This window comes from Oncorhynchus masou, chromosome 17 (genome assembly GCF_036934945.1).
Source record: "Oncorhynchus masou masou isolate Uvic2021 chromosome 17, UVic_Omas_1.1, whole genome shotgun sequence".
Classification (NCBI taxonomy): domain Eukaryota; kingdom Metazoa; phylum Chordata; class Actinopteri; order Salmoniformes; family Salmonidae; genus Oncorhynchus; species Oncorhynchus masou.
Window position 1 is genome coordinate 32,603,149 of NC_088228.1, and position 22,307 is coordinate 32,625,455.

The 22,307-nt window shown below is 41.7% G+C and overlaps 1 protein-coding gene across 2 annotated transcripts; it reads right to left on the reverse strand.

Moving 5' to 3' along the window:
* Positions 1 to 3,496: 3,496 nt before the first annotated feature.
* On the reverse strand, positions 3,497 to 21,949 carry LOC135558872 (alanine aminotransferase 2-like). 2 transcript variants are annotated; one of them, XM_064993060.1, is made up of 12 exons: positions 21,789 to 21,949; positions 21,137 to 21,328; positions 12,816 to 12,905; positions 12,469 to 12,577; positions 12,121 to 12,254; positions 11,736 to 11,979; positions 11,466 to 11,545; positions 8,752 to 8,888; positions 8,299 to 8,473; positions 4,991 to 5,146; positions 4,534 to 4,646; positions 3,497 to 4,297 (listed from the first exon to the last, which is right to left on the reverse strand). In XM_064993060.1, the coding sequence occupies exons 2-12, from the start codon at positions 21,272 to 21,274 to the stop codon at positions 4,207 to 4,209; spliced, it is 1,467 nt and encodes a 488-aa protein (XP_064849132.1). In that variant the 5' UTR covers positions 21,275 to 21,328; positions 21,789 to 21,949; the 3' UTR covers positions 3,497 to 4,206. The 2 variants fall into 2 exon arrangements, with proteins under 2 accessions (XP_064849132.1, XP_064849131.1); XM_064993059.1 differs by lacking the exon at positions 21,789 to 21,949 and having other exon boundaries at positions 21,137 to 21,776.
* Positions 21,950 to 22,307: the final 358 nt, after the last annotated feature.

Here is a 22,307-nt window from a genome sequence, read left to right on the forward strand (position 1 = left end):
TGAAATAGAAACCTCTCAAACACAAAAGGACTGTGATCTGAGTTCATATTTTGCAGAATGTATTTTTTGGGGTGCTCTTAGTTGTTTATGTGTTTTTGACATCTAACATTTGGTGTTACGTGGACTTAGTGCTCGGCATCCTGAGACAGTAAAATGAACCTGCCATGCGAAAACTGCAAAGGATTATTACAGAGAGAAACTAGACAAAAACAAATCCCCCAAATGAAAAAGAGAGGATGAATTCTTATAGGAACACGATCAATGTTCCACTTGCTGATGACATCAGGGGGGTGGGGGGTGGCGTATGTCACACTCTCTGCCAATGCAATTAAGCGGTGGCGAGGTGCTTAGTGGCAAATTAGATGGAAGTTTGTCAACATGCCAGGGGAACACAGGGAGACCGATCGATCAGGCCAGCCTGGGAATAACTAATTACCCTGGCTGCAAGAGGTTCTGAGGTGCTGTTGGAGCCACAGAGAAACCAGATCACATCCTAGCAATCTCCTACTCCACTTACTTTCACTCGCTCTTAATATTTCTTACTCCTTTCATTAGGCATAGGCCTACATGTGTTACGTAAAATACAGACTCTGGCATGTTGAAATGTGATGGCAGAGGTTTATGGATGAGTATGAGAGTGTAGGTGAAAACGGTGCCGGGGGAGAGGTGAGAAAAAAGGTGGGGTTTGGGGATTGAACAGAGGTCGGTGGGAAAGAAGAGAGAGAGAGGGATGAGGGAAGAGAGAAGACAGAAAAACAATAAGATGCAAAAACAATTATTGAAGTGTGTGATGGAAAAGGAGTGGTGTAGAAAACAAAAGGGGATAATAGAAGCCTATAATAGTTTGCTACAGGGAGCTAGACAAGTGGCAAATCAGACAATTATAGGAAAACCACACAGAAGTAAGTTGCCTTCCCCTCTCCTTCACTCTTCAAATCTGCAATTACATTCAAACCCAACTACTGAGCATTAAATCAGGCTCAGCTCAGTTCAGCAATTGCTCCATCACACCCTCTGATTTCAACATGAGTGGTGGCTGCATTTGGGTTGGGTACCAGCTCTGAAAGTAGCCACGCTTAGCAAACTACACTATCATCCATCACATGCGACCTTGAAGATGCATGGAAGAGAACTGTAGTAGTAGAGAGGCAGGGAAACAGAGACAGAGCCACGGCAAGTCATCATTAATATGAGAATTGCAAGTTAGGCTTATGTTCAAGAGCCGGCAAAATGGTGCAGCCTGATGTTGACTGTCCCTCTGCTGACCCCGTTTTATGGTGACTTTGACCCCCACAAATATTTTGTTTAGGGGGTAGATCAGCTTTTATATTGCAGATAGATTGTAGCTTCCATCAATGTAATTGTCTGCATCCCTTCCAATCCCCCATATATTTTTTTGCAAGTATATTTACATACAGTACTGGTCAAACGTTTGGACACACCTACTAATTCAAGGGTTTTTCTTGATTTTTACTCTTTCTACATTGTAGAACAACAGTGAAGATATCAAAACTATGAAGTAAAACATGGAATCGTGTAGTAACCAAAATAGTGTTAAAATAAATCCAAATATATTATATATGTTAGATTCTTCAAAGTAGCCACCCTTTGCTTTGATGACAGGTTTGTAACACTCTTGGCATTCTCTCAACCAGCTTCACCTGGAATGCTTTTCCAACAGTCTTGACATATGCACATATGCTCAGCACTTGTTGGCTGCTTTTCCTTCACTCTGCATTCCAACCTATACCAAACCATCTCAATTGGGTTGAGGTAGGGTGATTGAGGAGGCCAGGTCATCTGATGCAGCACTCCATCACTCTCCTTCTAGCCCTTACACAGCCTGGAGGTGTGTTGGGTCATTGTCCCATTGAAAAATCGATTGACTATGACTTTTCAGATCACCCAGTAGTGCTATCTGCAGGGTTAGCTCCAGGTAAATATTTCAATTCCTCAATCATTCCTGGATCTGTGACCAAAAACAAGCTAGATATGGACCAAATCAAATGATCTTAATGACTATGTCTCTTCGCAAAATCTGCAGAGCTTGGAAGGTTGTATCCTCCATATCAATAACATTCTATTGGTTGCAAGAATTTTGTATAATAATTGAAATTGAAAAATTTGACGTTTTGAATCCGCCGTCGTTTTGCGTATCAGTTCATAAACCATGTGCCATGGAATCGCTACGTCAAAAATCTCTTCCCAACTATTTTGCAATCTATATAGCACGGCTGTCAATGTTTTGGTCCTTAAATGAAACTGGTATACTTTTTTAATTATGACAGTTATGGTCTTTAATGCAGGGCCGACAAACAAGTTCCTTACTTTTTCCCCCTTCCACTTTCCTCTTCCATTTTTTGCTGTAATTTTGCAAGTAGTTGTTTGTAATTTTGGGTGAGCAGACATTTCCATGTGTCACATTACCCCACGAGTCCTATTTATGATATAATTTACAAAGATTATACATTCTTTTTAAAACATTCTTTAAAAAATAACGTTGTTTTTTTTATCAATTAGCATATTTGAGTTTAACCACAATATTTGTTTATTATTTTTCTGTATTTTCTGGTGGATTCAATGGAAATTGCAAATATACAGGTTGCCTTTTGTCGTCCTACTCTGACCAAGGTCAGATCAAACGAGTTGATGGTGACTGTGTAAAACAAGTTCACCAATGCAATTAGTGAGGACAGGGACATGTGGCTGACTGGACGTATCTAGCTGGGAGGGGGGATTGTAAAGGGCTACAGAAAGACTAAGAGGTGGTTAATTAGGAAAAGGGCTCTGCTTTGTCAGGGATAATGAATGTTGGCAGCCACTGTAGAGGACAGGAGAGAGAAAGCGCTTTACAGACTAAAAGCTATCCCCCTCCCTCAAGAAATAAAGTATATGTCCAACAATATCTTGATCATTGTAGATTATAGCTATAAGATGGAAGTGGTGGTTATACAAAGCACGGCTGTCAATGTTTTTGGTCCTTAAATGAAACTGGTATACTTTTCTATTTATGACAGTTATGGCCTTTAATGCAGGGCTGACGGACAAGTTCAATAAATACATTCACGTGACATCATTAGAGATAATATTAACAGGAATTGAACTCTCAATAAAACCTGTGAAAGCAGGCCAGCCCTCAAGGAGAGCTCAACCTCAGGGGACAACCTCTCCCAGCATGTGTGTGTGCGCACCGTAGGCTCCTGACTCACTCCCCATGATAACTGCCATGAGCTGTTGTTCTTCTTCATAATTCTACAAATCCTTGACCGCATTTCTTTTCATTTTCATTCTCCTGCTGTTCAAAAACTGGTCTCTGATTCTTCTCCCTGCGGTCTCCTCTTTGTCCCGTTTTTTTCCCATGAATTTGGTCTAAAGAATGTGAAGGTACGCTACTCAATTGAAAGTCAAGGACATTCTTTGTATTAGATGTATGGGTTGTGACAAGTGTGCCCTCTTGTGGAAGTCTAGCACTATGATGGAAAGTTCCACACAAAAAAAGAGGCAAAAATGTTGTATTTATGTAGCAAATATAATAAAATCATACTTCAATTTAAAATCATTATGTGAAAGCTTCTCTTACATAAAAGTATCTTATACAGTACCTTACTACAATACTGACAAAACTATTTCTATAGAGTCTGGAAATAATCTAGTAGCTCTTTCCATTTCATACACTATTACTAGTCCAGCGTAGCTCAGTTGGTAAAGCATGGTGCTTGCAACGCCAGGGTTGTGGGTTTGATTCCCATGAGGGACCAGTATGAAAATGTATGCTCTCACTACTGTAAGTTGCTCTGGTTAAGAGTGTGTGCTAGATTACTAAAATGTACTATACTGGCCTTGACTTGTGTGATCATGCCACACAAGTGTGTGCACAGACACACAACTGAGGTGACAATGAACATCAATTCAATTAAGTTATGTGTGTCAGATAAATTTGATATGTCCCAACATAAAAAAACTACAACTCCAAACTAAGTCTCCTTGGTGTTCACAACAACTACATTTTTACATGTACATTCTGTGAGTCCACCATTTCTTGGAATCTTGTAGGCCTAGGAGTTAAAGTGCATTGTCATGGTGGCCGAAGATGTAGGCACTTATTGACAGATGATTTCTGATAGGTTGGCTGGTAGATTGTGCACATATTGGTCTGTGTCCTATTCTCTTTTGATTTGGTGAAAGTTAGGAAGTTAAGCAGGATGATTAAGAGTACTGCTGAGTGAATTTCTGGTGGAACTCCTTCACTTTAGCCAGTAAGATCTTCAGCTTGTCTGTGGGCGGCAGAATGGTCATCCTGGAACAATGAGAGAGAAAATGAAAGAGAACATCATCAAAGAGCTGTAAAATAAATGGTATACTCCACACCGTGGTAATCTACAACAGCTTGGACTTTGAACAGAAATCAGTGCATTGGAAATTATGGATGACAGACGTTACTTATGTTGCTCACATTCCTACTTTGGGATGGATGCCCATTTTACGCTGAGAGAGGTTGTGATAACATGTTTGATGAAACTGGGTTGGCCATACCTGAAGTGGTAGGTCCCGTCTTTCTGTCCAAAGCCACTTCCCGGCACCAGACAGATGCCAGTCTCCTCCAACATCTTCATACAGTACAACATGTCCGGTGCCTGGCCCAGAGCCTGGAGAGAGAAGCAGAAATTACAGTATTAAAGCAGGCTCAGAAGCATAAGTGAATTACGGTATTGCAGTAGGTTCACACGTCCATGGAGTAAGTATTTCACAACCAGATTTTTACAAAAGGGTTTTGTTTCAAATGTCTTGCTTAATGTTTTTAGCCCTCTTTTATTAAAGCCTTTTCTTTGAACGGTTGCTCACAATGTAAAAGAGCGTTGTGATTTTTACCTGTAAATGAAAAGCGCTCTTCAAATGCAATTTATTATTAAAATAAAATGGAAATTCATTTCCTGAATTTGACTTGTTTCAGTTCCTAACAGCAGAGCAGAAGTAATTTGGGCTGACTAACCTTCGCCTCTTTGATGGCTTTCTGAGGCAGGCTGATGTTGGGGAACGAGTACATGGCTCCCTGGACAGGGTTACAGGTGATCCCAGGTACAGTGTTCAAAATGTCCTCTGTCAACTTGGCCTTCTCTGCCAGCAGACTGAGGGTTGCTGTTCGCTCCTGGACACAGGGAAGACGGTGTGTGCGTGTGTGTGTGTTTGATTTTGCGAATGGGCCACATACAGTGAGGTCCGAAATCATTGACACCCTTCACAAAGATGAACAAAAATGAATTATTTATTTTATACTGTCAAATACTGATCTACAGTACTCGTCAAAGGTTTGAACACACCTACTCATTCAAGGGTTTTTCTTTATTTTTACTATTTTCTACATTGTAGAATTATAGTGAAGACATCAAAATTATGAAATAACACATATTGAATCATGTAGTAACCAAAAGAAGTGCTAAACAAATCACGCCTCTTGCATATATTTGTATTTGAGATTCTTCAAAGTAGCCACCCTTCACCTTGATGACAGCTTTGCACACTCCTGACGTTCTCTTAATCAGCTTCATGAGGTAGCCACCCTGAAATGCATTTCAATTAATAGGTGTGCCTTTGTTGAAAGTAGATTTGTAGAATTTCTTTCCTCCTTAACGCATTTGAGTCAATCAATTGTCTGGGGTGGTAAACAGAAGATAGCCCTATTTGGTAAAAGACCAAGTCCATATTATTGCAAGAACAGCTCAAATAAGTACAGAGAAACGAAAGCATCATTACTTTAGGACCTTTTTTTCTTTCTTTAGCTTTATTTAACTAGGCAAGTCAGTTAAGAACAAATTCTTATTTACAATGACAGCCTACTCCACCCAAACCTGGACGACACTGGGCCAATTGTGTGGTGCCCTATGGGACTCCCAATAACGGCCGGATGTGATTCAGCCTGGATTCAAACCAGGTACTGTAGTGACGCCTCTTGCACTGAGATGCAGTGCCTTAGACCGCTGCGCCACTAGGGAGCCCAATGAAGGTCAGTCAATCCGGAACATTTCAAGAACTTTGAAATTTTCTTCAAATGCAGTTGCAAAAGCGTTATGATGAAACTGGCTCTCATGAGGACCGCCACAGGCAAGGAAGACCCAGAGTTACCTCTGCTGCAGAGGATAAGTTCATTAGAGTTACCAGCCTCAGGAATTGCAGACCAAATAAGTGCTTCACAGAGTTCAAGTAATAGACACATCTCAACATCAACTGTTCAGAGGAGACTGCGTGAATCAGGCCTTCATGGTCGAATTGCTGCAAAGAAAACACTACTAAAGGACACCAATAATAAGAAGAGACTTCCTTGGGAAACACGAGCAAAGGACATTAGACTGGTGGAAATCTGTCCTTTGGTCAGATAAATACAAATTAGATTTTTGGTTCCAACCGTCGTGTCTTTGTGAGACACTGAGTAGGTGAATGGATGATCTCTGCATATGTGGTACCCACCATGAATCATGGAGGAGATATGATGGTGTGGGGATGCTTTGCTGGTGACACTGTCTGTGATTTATTTAGAATTCAAGTCACACTTAGCCAGCATGGCTACCACAACATTCTGCAGCAAACCATCTGGTTTGAGCTAAGTGGGACTATCATTTGTTTTTCAACAGAACAATGACCCAACACACCTCCAGGCTGTGTAAGGGCTATTTGACCAAGAAGGAGAGTGATGGAGTGCTGCATCAAATGACCTGGCCTCCTCAATCACCCTACCTCAACCCAATTGAGATGGTTTGGTATAAGTTGGAATGCAGAGTGAAGGATAAGCAGCCAACAAGTGCTCAGCATATGTTGGAACTCCTTCAAGACTGTTGGAAAAGCATTCCAGGTGAAGCTGGTTGAGAGAATGCCAAGAGTGTGCAAAGCTATCATCAAGGAAAATGGTGGCATCTTTGAAGAATTTAATTATATATCTTTTTTTATTTAACCTTTAACCTCAAATATAAAATATATTTTATCTTTGTTTAACACTTTTTGGGTTACTACATGATTTGATATGTGTTATTTCATAGTATTGATGTCTATTAAAAAACTGTAAAAAATAATGAAAAATACTTGAATGACTAGGTGTGTCCAAACTTTTGACAGGTACTGTATATTGTATGCAAACATAATAATACAATTGCCTAGAGAAAGCATAAAGTAATGTTTTTTCCCCCTCAAAAATGAACTCTCATAGATTACCAATGCATCACCTTGCAAGGAAAATGGCACTGAGCCTTTTTCTAAAATGTTCTTAGCTCATTCCTCCATACAGAATCCTTCCAGATCCTGATATCCTTCGTCTGTGCTTAAGGACTGCCCTCTTCAATTCAAACCACAGGTTTTCAATGGGTTTCAAGTCTGGAGACTGAGATGGCTATTGCAAAATGTAAACTTTGTGGCCAATTAACAATGTATTTGTGGATTTTAATGTGTGCTTGAGGATATTGTCTTGCTGTAAGATCCAATTGTGGCCAAGTTTCAGCCTCCTGGCAGAGGCGAACAGGTTTTAGGATAACATGTCCGGGTACTGGGTAAAGTTCATGATGCCGTTGACCATAACAAGGGCCACAATACCAGTGGAAGCAAAGTAGCCCCAAAATATTCCAGATTGACCACCATATTTTACAGTAGGTATGGGGTTCTTTTGCTCTTATGCATTCTCATTTTGACACCAAACCCACCACTGGTGTACATGGCCAAAGAGCTCTATTTTCAGGTCATTTGCCCAAAGCACCTGTTCCAATCCAAGTGCCAATACCATTTAGCAAACTCCAGGCATTTACATTTGTTAGACGATGTGAAAATAGAGCTCTTAGGCCATGCACAGCAGTGGTGGATGCGAATGCACGAGCAGAAAAGAACCCCACACCTACTGTAAACTATGGCGGTCGATCTTTGATGCTATGTGGTTTGAATTGAAGAGGGCAGTCCAGAAGCGTAGACGAAGGGTATCAAGGCAGAGGCAACCATTTTGAAAACAGGGGTGTCAATCATTTTTACCCCTACCTTTTTTGAAAAAAAAAAAGTTTAACCTGTTAAACAAAATCTATGTCTCTGAGCAATTGTATTAATATAATGTAATTTCCCCCCAAAAAATTTGGAGCACACAATATTGCTCAGAATCTGTTTTATTTATTCATAGAGACATTTTTGCTCATCTTTACCAAGGATGTCAATCATTTCGGAACCCCAATGTACTGTATGTTAAATATGTGTCCCTGTCAATGTTAACAGTCGGGTAAGTCATTTTCTATTAAAAAAAATGTCTGTTAAATAACCATATAACCAAATGATTACCTTCATGAAGGTGGTGTAGGAAGGTTCTCCTGGCTGTGGGGAGTTGACCACCAGGTCCATTAAAGCCTGACCAGGGACGGCGGGACACAGTCTGACCGACACCAGCTTAATGAGCTGGGCTTTCACCTCTGGGTCCATGTTGATCACCTCCATGTAACCCCCACGGAAACCACACCTGGGGGAGCAAAAGGGGGAGACCAGTTACAGTACAGTGGTTCTTAAAGCAACACATCACCGTACCATTACCATATCTATCGGCGATACAGGATATACTGGTTTAAATGAAGCCATATAATGGTTGATATGTCAAGTCAGGTTACTGAGTATTGCTCTTGAGGTTTCTACAGGAAATAATGCAGATTCATACTCAGTCCTCTTGGCCTGCTTGTGTATCGTTTGTGAACGGTTCAGGGTATGAGCATGAAAGAGCGAGAGAGGGAGAAAATGTCTTACTCTCCCATGTAGCACTTGGAGGTGGAGTGGAAAGACACCAGTTCTACAGTGTTCGAGTACTGTGGTCCCAACTCAAACAGCACCTTCTTAAAGGAATGGAACTGACAACCCTCCGTATACACATTATCCTGGTACACCTGAGGGACAGGAGAGGAGAGAAGGGGATGTTAGTGGTATACGTAAAGGTAAGCACAGTTGAAATTGTGTTTGTGAGGAGGATCAGGATAGTATTGGTATAGTATAGGGACAGATCTAAATTTACCAGGGGGAAGGCGGAGGCTGGTCCTAAAGTCAATTTTTTTTCACATGACCCTCCCCTTGTACTGTCAAATCTATTTAACAACCTCCCCCCTCATAGGATTAATTCAAAATAATGTTTATGACCACAAATAACTAACTGTAGCGACCCTGTGTTTATAAACGTGGATATCTACTTTGCTTTTTTGTCACAGTCAATGCCACACAGGGCTACGGGCCAGAAGGCTAAAGGTTCGCCGACCACCACACAGGAGCTCACTCTCCCAACCTGTTTCATTACTTTACGATCAGAGCCGGTTGCAGATAATTATCAGATTTTAACATTTTGATGCCATATTTATAATTATATAAAATATATGAAACACATTTTCCACCAACATGTTTCTGTGCCAATGCACTACACAACCAATAAACAAAACATACAGGCACTTCAATATCATTTTCAACACTACAATAAATATGTCAATATCTATGACTATGTCTATGACTATGTCAATCACGTCAAACAGAAAACACATCCCTCCCTATCTTATAGGCTTGCCCAAGGCTTGGCTTGACAATCTCTGAATGTCAATAAACTTTTGAGTGTTTTGTAACAGATGCCTCTTTCCATTCATCAAATTGGAATGATTGATTTATTTTATTTGTCAGTTAAAATACTTGCACACATACATACATATGTATATATATATAAACACAGTACTAGGCAAAGGTTAGTGAAGACATCAAAACTATGAAATAACACATATGGAATCATGTAGTAACCCAAAAAAAGCATTAAACAAATCCAAATATATTTTCTATTTTACATTCTTCAAAGTAGCCACCCTTTGAACAATCTTGGAATTATCTCAACCAGCTTCACCTGGAATGCATTTCAATAAACAGGGGTGCCTTGTTAAAAGTTAATTTGTGGAATTTCTTTCCTCCTTAATGCATTTGAGCCAATCAGTTGTGTTTTGACAAGGTAGAGGTGGTATACAGAAGATAGCACTATTTGGTAAAAGACCAAGTATATATTATGGCAAGAACAGCTCAAATAAGCAAAGAGAAACGACAGTCCATCATTACTTTAAGACATGACGGTCAGTCAATCTGGAAAATGTCTTTAAGTGCGGTCGCAAAAACCATCAAGCGCTATGATGAAACTGGCTCTCATGAGGACCGCCACAGGAAAGGAAGACCCAGAGTTACCTCTGCTGCAGAGGATTGGTTCATTAGAGTTACCAGCCTCAGAAATTGCAGACCAAATAAATGCTTCACAGAGTTCAAGTAACAGACTCATCTCAACATCAACTGTTCAGAGGAGACCGTGTGAATCAAGCTTTCATGGTCTTATTGCTGCAAAGAAACCACTACTAAAAAACACCAATTATAAGAAGAAACTTGCTTGGACCAAGAAACACAAGCAATGGACATTAGACCGGTGGAAATCTATCCTTTCGTCTGATGAGTCCAAATTCGAGAATTTTGGTGTCTTTGTGAAATGCTGAGTAGGTGAACGGATGATCTCCGCATGTGTGGTTCCCACCGGGAATTATGGAGGAGTTGGTGTGGTGGTGTGGGTGTGCTTTGCTGGTGACACTGTCAGTGATTTATTTATAATTCAAGGCACACTTAACCAGTATGGCTACCACCGCATTCTGCAGCAATACCACATGAATTACACATGTGTTATTTCATAGTTTAGAAGTCAATACTATTATTCTACAATGTAGAATATTGTAAAAATAAAGTAAAACCCTTGAATGAGTCGTTGTGTCCAAACATTTTGACTGGTACTGTATGTATTATGTTAATAAATTAAATAATGTCTAGGCTTTTCTGAAAAATTTGACATTAAGGTATACAGACATAGCCTACAAATGTGAACAGTCTGTTCTACCATTAAACTTCGCTTTGGATCGCATAAGGCAAATAGACTATCTATTTAATAGTTAAGTGGGTACAATCAAATGGGATGAATGGTGGCCTATCCTGACTTTTTGTCGGCCTATAGGCTATTTTGTTGGTATTAAACCGTCACAGTCAGAAAAGGTGAAGAATGTATTCTGCAATGATCAAGAACATGTAATAAATCATTGGGAATAGATTTCTAATTATTTTCGAACGCAACGATAAAATGCATATATTTTCACACTTCTCACTAACAGCATATGATTGCATCTCGTTATTATATTTAGCAACAGATTTTTTGTTTGTTATAAGTCTTCATATATTCCCTATTTGCAGAAAGCTACTAGGCTACTTTTTGAATTCTTGCAATGCAATACTTTAACCATTAGAAACTGTGCATATGCATGGTCTAAAGTTTGCGGGACGATAAGCATATTCTTACATCATGTTCAGTTTTTAGACAACTGGCAACTGGCACACGCATGTTTCGGGGCATATTTTATGGGTACTCAACCTTTAAAAACGAGGGCCCAGTTCTTGACCTTGCCTGATTAGTTTACCTCATCAGCCATCAGGAAGAGATGCTCCTTAGCAGCGAATCGGATCACATCCTCAATGCACTGTCTACTCTGGACCTGACCTATTACAGAGGAGGAGAGGGAAAGGTTCAGATTCATATTGGCAGAACTGGACATTTTAGTTTATGTCTAAGTGAGATCTCTGTCCTCTGGCGCCGTCTAGTGACATGACTGGGAGGACTGTGAAATCCCTATGTCAAACTCTACATGACGCATCATGAATTCCGTATGTGTTAAGCTTCGGCTACTTACCAGTGGGGTTTCCAGGGTTGATGATGCAGAGGACTTTGGGGTTGCAGTGCTTCCTGGCCTCCGCTAGGGAGCGCTCCAGCTCACTGATGTCCATGCTCCAGCACTTCTCCTCGTTCAGGTAGTAGTTGACCTGCACAGCACCCAGCTCAGCCAGAGCAGCCGAGTACAGAGGGTACTGAGGGATGGAGATCATCACCCCCGTCTTCGACGCACCCTCACCACACACCAACAGCTTCAGCATAGTCTGGGAGAGAGAGGGGAGCAAAGGAGGACCGATGGGTGCATCTCAAGTCTAGAGTCCTCAACGCTCTCCTCCTGCCCTCCCCTTTATCTGCAGTGAGAAGTTTAATTGAAAAATCGAATTGTTTGATTTTTGAGTTTTTACCACGATGCCGTCGCTGGCGCCGCTGGTGAGGTAGACGTTGTCTGGGTCACAGGGCACGCCCCCGTCCCGACGCTCAATGTAGCAAGCTACGTCCTGCCGCACACAGTCTATACCCTGACTGGCACTGTACGCACCTGAGAGAGAGGGAGAGAGAGAGAGAGAGAGACTCAATACACTGCGACTCTCCAGGATCGGGGTTGGCCACCCTAGACTGCGAAAGGTCATTCATTGCTTATGCAGACACGAACAGGCTGACACAGGCTTATTGGCTAAAATATCCCCTTTGTGTATTTTATCTTAACTTACATCCTTCCAATACACAATCAATCAAGTATCTGAACAACATACCCAAACTACTCCCCCCACAAGCCTGCAGAATGCGGCGTGCTCTGCTTTTGGCATCCTCTGGAAACATATTGTCCTTCAAGAGTTCCGGGTAGGAGCAGAGTGCCAAGACCTTGAGGAGGAAGAGAGGACAGCGAGAGCTAGGTGAGGAACAGACAGGAGTTGATGCAGGATAATGTACACAAATCAGCATGAAACGCTGCATGAATCAGCATGAAAATATCACAACGTGATTTTGCCATCGACAGAACGGTTTCAAATGACAAAGGAGAATGAAAGACACCCTGTAATCAAAAAGAGAGTTGTTTTAGATTTGTTTTAGGTTTGGAACATAGGGGATAAAAGCAGACCTGGCGGAAGAAGGTGATTGGCTGCTGGCCCATGGCATGGGCATCACCGATATTGGCCTTGATGACCTCAGTGAAGGGCTTCTTCACTCCCTGCAGGACAGAGAAACAAGACACAAAACAATGAGAGAGGCAGAGAGAGGATGAAACAATTAGGGCAAGGAAAAAAAGAGAGGGATGAATACAACGTGTTCTTGGGAAACACTCTTTTCATGCCACTTTGATTCCCTGTTCTTGGGAAACACTCTTCACGCCATTTCGATACCGAAGTGACTTTTTCATTGAAGGTTAGGGGAACTTGCACAGCAGGTTAGGAGACTGAGGTTGAGGTTAGGAAAATTATTAGGGATATCAAAAGTGCTCTTTGTATTGAAGTGGTGTGAAAAGAGTGTGTCCCATGCGTTCTTGGGTCACAGGGATGTGCAGGGGATAAAGGGAGTCCGATACTTTATTCTTTATAAACTCATAATTAACCATGTATAACTACTTATCTGAGCGTGTCCCTCTAAGTAAGACATGAGTATGAGGTCACTTCCTTCTGGAATATGAGGTCTCGTCTAAAGTTACCCCGGTAGTGGGCCGAAAAATGAATGGAAGTGAATGGGGCAGTTCCACATTAAAGGTTTTCAGATAATTCCACATTTAACTTTTTGTTTATTTTCTGAGCTTTCTTTTATATCTCTCAGATATTGGACAGACACTTCAAAACATACTTCCTTTATTTTTACACTGTTTTTCCATGTATGAATCTATTATTCAATGCGTTTCTATAAGTTAATAAGCCAAATTCAATATTTCATCAAATAATTTTTATATATAGATTTTTTTTATACCTACATGGGTCCTAAAATTCAAAATAAAATAGCTAAACGATCCTTGGTATGACCATCGTAAAACAATTCCAGATGTTAGTTTAGTAGAAACCCAGCCCCGAGCCCTGAGACCTTTAAATAGACAACCCTTAAAGCCAAACAGCTCTTCATAATTTCCTTTGCCATGTGTTTTTACTTAAACTCTCAAGCACAAATACAAAATTAGGTATAGTCTTTGCCAGGAGAAATTACTTGGCAGCCTGCATTTGTTTAATATGTGCTTTCCTCATCCCTTGCTTTTAGGTCCTAAAATGTAGGACATCACAGGAGACCTTTTGCCAGGCCGTCGTTGTCCTTAATTGACTTGCCTGGTTAAATAAAGACGAAATTAAATAATACCACAAGAAAAGATAAAACACATAAGTGACAGAATCCAATTTGAGCTTTTCCAATGTTTGGGTTTCCAACTGTACACACTTACCTACAAACACATCATATGCGTCTGTGTTTGGGAGCAGAGTGGAGGAAGTCAAAACAAGAAGTTGTTCAGCCCAACTACTGTATATTGTAACATATTAAAGGAGAGAAAATGCTGTCTGGAAAGCAAAAAGAAACGCACAGTCCCATGCTGGCTGCTGCCTGGAAGGCTTGTCAAGTGTTATATCAGCTAGTTTCCAGCTGTAGAAACAGACGACAAGTGTAAAGTAGGTGTCAAATGCGGTGTAAAAAAACAGACTGCAAAACAGAACTGGTCATGGAGAATAGGAACAAATTATTAATTTGGGGAGGTTGTCAAGGAATGGTGATGAAATGATGCTCTTATAGGCCAATGGTAACACTAGCTGTATGTTCCCTTTTCTCTGTCCTTAGGCTCCTCAGTGAGTGTCCTTGGTATTGGTATTTTTTATTATTATTTTTTATATATTTTACCTTTATTTTACTAGGCAAGTCAGTTAAGAACAAATTCTTATTTTCAATGACGGCCTAGGAACAGTGGGTTAACGACAGATTTGTACCTTGTCAGCTCGGTGATTTGAACTTGCAACCTTTCGGTTACTAGTCCAACGCTCTAACCACTAGGCTACCCTGCCGCGCCGGCCTGGAACTCATTCAAACCCAGTGGGAAGCAAAGCAGCCCTGCTGTTGTTCTACCCACCAGAGACTTTATCCAATCTAATTGGGCCAGCTGGACCAGCAATGACCACCAAAGTTCACAACAGAAAATAAACCTCCTACACTCCCATTGGTCACAAGACAGAGGTGTCTCTCAGTTCAGACCAATCACAAACAGCAGGGGAGTGACACCCACTGAATACAAAGGACCTCCTCACATTCCATTCATACTGAGAGTAGAGAGCAGTTTACATTTTACTCCAACGAGATATGATGTTGCAACAACCAAAAAAAATCAACAGTTCCCAAGTGACGAGAGTACGTTTTATTAAAATAAAAGTACACAAAAATAACTACAAAAATCAGTCCCCCTCTTTTTCTGGGAACTTTAAAAGTATTTTTAAGTGTTCTAAGTGCTACTAATCAGGTATTTTATCTCAGGGAGTCTTTTTACGTTGTCACATAAAGACCACATAGCAGGCCCCTTGTTGAAAAACCTTCACTGATTAGGCCATGTGGCTCTTGTCAGTTGTTGCATGTTCTTCATAAGATGATTGAGACTAGCCTACAGTTGATTTTGTTTTGCCCACTCTCTCTCTACCTCCTTACCCAGTTCTCTAGTTTTTTTGTTTTTTTTTGCTCTTTCTGCGTGTGTAAGTTTATTTGCCTCTTTTTCTGTCTCTGGTAAGTAGAATTCTAATTGTTCCGGCAAAACAAATTCAAAGTCTGGCAAAAGAAAGTTACATCATCATGGCTACTGGTTTACTCTTCAAAATTAGCAAAGTAGCAGAGGCAGGAGATGAAATGTGATGTCTTTCATTCATTAAAAGAAAGTCACAGTGCTACTCAGCAAACCTCCTGCAGTCTCCATGGAGACCACTGAGACGGTAGAATGTATCTCCATGGGCCTCAAGCCTGGTCCTAGAGCTGTTGTTGGGTTGAAGTTGTTTTGCTCACATTCTACTTAGTGCTTTTTCTCTTCCTGCTAGGCTAAGAGGGGAATTAACTAATGACAACAATTTAAGTCGTATCAGATTTCAGGAAACAAACTTTATCTGCACCTGAAACATTACAGTTCATCTCAGCCCTCAAAATAGGCATGTGTGTTCGTAGGAGAAAATAGAGAGGGGTGAAACGGGGATAGAGAGGGAGTGGATAGAGAGGGAGTGGAGAAAGTGGGTGTTCCTTCCTTACCTTTTTTTAAAGCAAGCAAGTGAATGTAGGCTTTGTGCCCTGTTTTCACAAAGAAATCTAACACCCATCAGAGCTCAGTATGAAAATCAGGTTAGACTTGGAATAGCCTACAGCTAGTTCACCTGATACAGCACAGATTAACAAGTTTCATGTTTTCAACCTTTTTGGAGGTTCCCCTAAATAACATAACAGACTTGTTTTCATATTTTTTTGTGTATTTTTTTGTATACCTTTATTTAACGAGGCAAGTCAGTTAAAGAACAAATTCTTATTAACAATGACGGCCTACCCTGGCCAAAAACGGATGAAGTTGGGACAATTGTGTGCCGCCCTATTGGACTCCCAATCGCGTCCGGATGTGATAGGGCATGGATTTACAGGTGCTCAATATGATATAAGGACGTAATAACTTCTTATTAAACCCCTGATGTAGACTACTGAAAGACAAAAATCAACCATATCCAATTTTATTTGTCACATTCGCCGAATACAACAGGTGTTATAGACCTTACCGTGAAATGCTTACTTACAAGCCCTAACTAACAATGCAGTTCAAGAAGTGGAGTTAATTTAAAAAAATATTGACTAAATAAAATGCAGTAAAAAATAAAATAAAAAGTAACACAATAAAATGACAATACCGAGGCTATATACAGGGGGCACCGGGACCGAGTCAATGTTCGGGGGTACAGGTTAGTCGAGGAAATTTGTATATATAGGTAGGGGTAAAGTGACTATCCATAGGTAGTAAAGAAAATGTGGGCCTTCCTCTGACACCCTGCCAGGTATATAGGTCCTGGATGGCAGGAAGCTTGGCCCCAGTGATGTACTGGGACTTACACACTACCCTCTGTAGCGCCTTATGGTCGGATGCCGAGCAGTTGCCATACCAGGCGGTGATGCAACCGATCAGGATGATCTCGATGGTGCAGCTGTAAAACGTTTTGAGGATCTGGGGCCCCATGCCAAATCTTTTCAGTCTCCTGGGGGGGAAAAGGTATTGTCGTGCCCTCTTCACGACTGTCTTGGTATGTTTGGACCATGATAGTTTGTTGGTGATGCGGAACTTGAAACTCTCGACCCGCTCCACTACAGCCCCGTCTATGTTAATGGGGGCCTAGTCGACCCGCCTTTTCCTGTAGTCCATGATCAGCTCCTTTGTCTTGCTCACATTGTGGGAGAGGTTGTTGTCCTGGCACCACACTGCCAGTTCTCTGACCTCCTCCCTATATCATCGTTGTCGGCGATCGTTCACTGTTGAGTCATCAGCAAACTTAATGATACAGTTGGAGTCATGCTTTTGGCCACACAGTCGTGGGTGAACAGGGAGTACAGGAGGGGACTAAGCACGCACCCCTGAGGGGCCCCAGTGTTGAGGATCAGCATGGCAGATGTGTTGTTGCATACCCTAACCACCTGGGGCCGGCACTTCAGGAAGTCTAGGATCCAGTTGCAGAGGGAGGAGTTTAGTCCCAGGTTCATTAGCTTAGTGATGAGCTTTATGGGCACTATGGTGTTGAACATTGAGCTGTAGTCGATGAACAGCATTCTCACATAGGTGTTCCTTTTGTCCAGGTGGGATTATGGAGTGCAATTGAGATTGTGTCATCTGTGGATCTGTTGGGGCGGTATTCAAATTAGAGTGGGTCTAGGGTTTCCGGGATAATTGTGTTGATGTGAGCAAGGACCAGCCTTTCAAAGCACTTCATGGCTAACAACGTGAGTGCTATGGGGCGATAGTCATTTAGGGTGGTTACAATCACTTTCTTGGGCACAGGGACTATTGTGGTCTGCTTAAAGCATGTAGGTATTACAGACTCAGTCAGGGAGAGGTTGAAAATGTCAGTAAAGACACTTGCCAGTTGGTCCGCGCATGCTCCGAGTACATGTCTTAGTAATCCGTCTGGGCCCTGTGGCCTTGTGAATGTTGACCTGTTAAGGTCTTTCTCACATCGGCTACGGAGAGTGCGATCACACAGTCATCCGGAACAGCTGGTGCTCTCATTGCATGCTTCATTGTTGCTTGCCTCGAAGCGAGCATAAAAGACATTTAGCTCGTCTGGTAGACTTGCGTCACTGGGTAGCTCACGGCTGGTTTCCCTTTGTAATCCATATTAGTTTGCAAGCCCTGCCACATACGACAACGCTTTGCCTGTTTGATGGTTTGTCTGAGGGCATAGCAAGATTTCTTATAAGCGTCCAGATTAGTGTCCCGCTCCTTGAAAGTGGCAGCTCTAGCCTTTAGCTCGGTGCAGATGTTGCCTGTAAACCATGGCTTCTGGTCGGGATATATATGTATGTGGGGACAACGTCATCAATGCACTTATTGATGAAGCCGGTGACTGAGGTGGTATACTCCTCAATAACATTGGATAAATCACGGAACATATTCCAGACTGTGCTAGTGAAACAGTCCCATAGCATAGCAGCCGCGTCATCTGACCATTTCCGTATTGAGCGAGTCACTAGTACTTCCTGCTGTAGTTTTTGCTTGTTAGCAGGAATCAGGATGATAGAATTATGGTCAGATTTGCCAAATGGAGGGTGAGGGAGAGCTTTGTATGCGTTTCTGTGTGTGGAGTAAAGGTGGTCTATAGTTTTTTTCCTCTGGTTGCACATGTAACAGGCTGGTCGAAATGAGGTAAAACGGATTTAAGTTTGCCTACATTAAAGTCCCCGGCAACTAGGAGCGCCGCTTCTAGATGAGCATTTTCTTGTTTGCTTATGGTTTTATACAGCTCGTTGAGTGTGGTCTTAGTACCAGCATCGGTTTGTGGTGGTGAGTAGACAGCTACGAATAATATAGATGAAAACTCTCTTGGTAAATAGTGTGGTCTACAGCTTATCATGAGGAACTCTACCTCAGGCGAACAATACCTTGAGACTTCTTTAATATTAGACATTGCGCACCAGCTGTTATTGAAAAATAGACTCCCCACCCCTCATCTTACCAGACGTAGCTGCTCTGTCCTTCTGATGCACGGAAAACCCATCCAGCTCTATATTATCCGTGTCGTCGTTCAGCATTGACTCGGTGAAACATAAGATATTACAGTTTTTAATATCCCTTTGGTAGGATAGTCTCGATCGCCGATCATCCAATTTATTTTCCAGTGATTGCACGTTGGCCAATAGAACAGATGGTAGAGGCGGTTTATCTACTTGCCGACAAATTCTCACAAGGCACCCTTAACTCCGCCCCCTGTATTTCTGTCTTTTCTTCATCCGAATGACAGGGATTTGGTTCTGGTCTCGGGAAAGCAGTATATCTTTTGTGTCGGATTCATTAAAGAAAACTTCTTCGTCCAGTTTGAGGTGAATAGCCACTGTTCTGATGTCCAGAAGCTCTTTTCGGTCATAAGAGACAGTAGCAGCAACATTATGTACAAAATAAGTTAAACAATGCGAAAAAACTAACAAAATAGCACAGTTAGTTAGAAGCCCGTAAAACGGCAGCCAATCCTCTCCGGCGCCATTACCGGTAATAACCAACATCCCCTAACCCAGGTTGGCTCTTGGTTGGCTGGGGTGTTTGAGGATGACTCGGAACAAATAGTAGAGAGAAAATCCATGAATCCAAATTGTATTTGGGTAAAGCCCCAGGACCATCTGGTAAAGATCACCATAGTCATTACTATGATAGTCCCTCCATACCCTGCCGCAGCCAAAAAGCGACCCTTTTACCTCTTTCTCACACACACAGATACACATTGCTCGTCTTCATGGAAAGAGCCACTCGGAGGGTCTGCTTTACACACCTGATTGAACTCAGTAAACTATGCTCTCTGGGTTTCCATGACAACTCTTGAAATGAAGTGAGAGGGGACGAGGATGGTGCAGGTAAGGGTTACACTGAGGGCAAGTACATAAAAACCAATTGGAAAATAGCATTGATCTAAGAGGACTAAGTCTGACCAAAGTGTTTGACAATGTGGACAATATCAATAGATGTAGATTGATCTTGAGAAAAACAAAAATATTGCATTGTGTGCATGTGTACATTGTTGAAAAATGTACAGTATGATTGTAAAAATACATGTCAGTAGTCTACATCAAAATGTCAACAACCTACCTCTTCACTCGAGTGGGCTGTTAAATCTAGAAACACCACTCCACTAACTAGCAGCTGTAACATGATGACCAGCAAGTACCAAAAATTACACATGACAAATGTCATACGACAGGAGGGGGGCTTGCGACTCTAGGAGTGATGAGTTATTGCTTTTAAGAGAGTTAAAGGAGACAGTGGCATTGGTCGGGGGAAAATGAAGATTTGACCCCTGATAGATTTTATACTGTACGCCATTGTGAGCTCAGAAGTTTAAATAGAGCTGTTGTAAAAACAGACAACAGACTGAACTGAAGTAAATCTCTCAGTTTGCTGTTTGACTTGTGGACTTTGACTTTAATCTTCCTCAGCTCCAGTAACAGTAATTTGATTTCCGACGAGGGGTCAATCTGCTTGTGGGTGACACACTGGGTGTGTGAGCAAATGCACTCAAAAAGCATATGTTTTGGTGAGCATTTAGGCTAGAGGGCAAAAGGCAGAGCAAGCAAAGGGCACGACAAATGCTTCTCAAGCCATTGGAAACCAGTTATTTCTGACATTTTAGGGTGGGGGGGGGGGGTTCAAATACTTCTAGCAATTTTAACACAGAAATGGATTAGCCTAACCCGCCACAGTTCTTAATCTTAGCCTATCTATTTATTTTAAAATCACCCAAGTTTGGTAGCAGACAGCAGACATGTTTGATACAGGGATAGATGTTTAACATGCATATCTGATTGGATATAGCATTTGATTACTGAATTGTCAGCCTCAATTTACTTCAGAGTTGCTTTATTCTTTCTGGGAGCTAATCAGGAACATTTCTGGGAAATCTTTAGCTGGGGACATGTCACCAAAATCGTCTGGTCACCCTATATCACACAAGCCTATGGGCCTAGGCTGCATGTCACTGCTGTAGTTGCAGATCCAGAAAAACGGAGCCATTGAGGCCATCTAAAACTTGTTTAAAAGTCAGACTTTTGCAATTAGTCTAGTTGAGACAGACAGCGCATGTCAGTCAGAGATTGCTTTCGCACTTTGCAAACTGCTGTATATTTCAGATTGAGAGAAACAAATGATTTGCACAATTTAAAAACAAATGGGAAAAAAAGAGAAAATCATGATTTAAGAAAGTTACATTTTATTGTTAAGCATACCTCTCTCAGCTCCTTCTCGATCTGCACGGCGCGCTGCACAATGGGTCCGCGCACGGCATACTCCACCTTCTTCACATTGGGGTTCATGGTGTCGATGGTCAAAACCTTGTTCTGGGAGAACACTGCATTCTCGGTCATTTTCTCTTGGACAAGTCCACGCGGCGGTCCACTGACACCAGAAAGTGCTCTACTCTGAGAAGAGAAAGGTGACAGCGGAGAGGGGATCATCACTGAGCGGACACAAGGGGTGAGGTGTCCCGCGGGGTATTGTGCCCCATTGCCGAAAAAACGGTAATTTCCTCTGGTTATAACGCGTAAACTTTTGGATGACAACATTTGCCCTATGCGCGAAGCAGACATGTCACAATATAATATCTCGTTACGTTAGTTGTGAAGCGCTGCGACCACCCCCAAGCTCAATGAATGCACACAGACATACAACTGTGTGTTGAACAATTGGCAAACTTTTAAATATTTTTTTAAAGCCGGCCAGACCTTTGTTCCTTACAATTTCCACAACCCTGTTATTCACAGACTGGGGCACTATTTTCAACCTGAAATGTATGTATTCTGCACAGTACATATATTGTAACATTACTCCCCCCATGTGAGTTTTATCCAACCTCCATCCCCTCATTTCCCCATTACGCACCGATAGATTGTCCGTCCGATAAGATCTCCAGTTTCCGAAACGACAGACACAAGCGACACGCCTATGCGAGGAGATCTGGGGCAGCTTCAAACTTTCACCCTTTCCGTGCAACTCCTTCTCTTTCGATGGTCAACACACACCCGGCGGCGCGCTCTAACCTATTGGGTGGAGACTACAGACCTGGTTATTCTGAAGAAATTGAGCGTAACTCCTCCTATTTGGACACGAGCCCAGTTCTCTTACTGTTGGAGCAGTGTACAGTATTTGCACGAAAAGTGCACGGCGCTCGACTAGATACTTTTTAAGGGCGCTCCACTCTAAGCTCGTTCAGTTTTTGGTGTGAATGACTGAGGTTGATGTCGCTTTATCACTCCCGTTTATACCATGTTTACAGTGGTGTACAGTACTTAAGTAAAAATACTTTAATGGACTACTATAGTAGTTTTTTGGGGTATCTGTACTTTTCTTTACTATTTATATTTGTGACAACTTTTACTTCACTACATTCGTAAAGAAAAT

Bases quoted from the DNA above. Each gene is read 5' to 3' on its own strand.
- LOC135558872 (XM_064993059.1), bottom strand. From the start codon at position 21,496: ATGTCTGCTTCGCGCATAGGGCAAATGTTGTCATCCAAAAGTTTACGC. The intron at 12,578-12,815 runs GTCTGCTTTTAT...TTCCTCCTCAAG, and splicing joins CAATCACCTTCTTCCGCCAG to GTCTTGGCACTCTGCTCCTA. The intron at 4,647-4,990 runs GTTAGTCAGCCC...TTCTCTCTCCAG, and splicing joins AAGCCATCAAAGAGGCGAAG to GCTCTGGGCCAGGCACCGGA.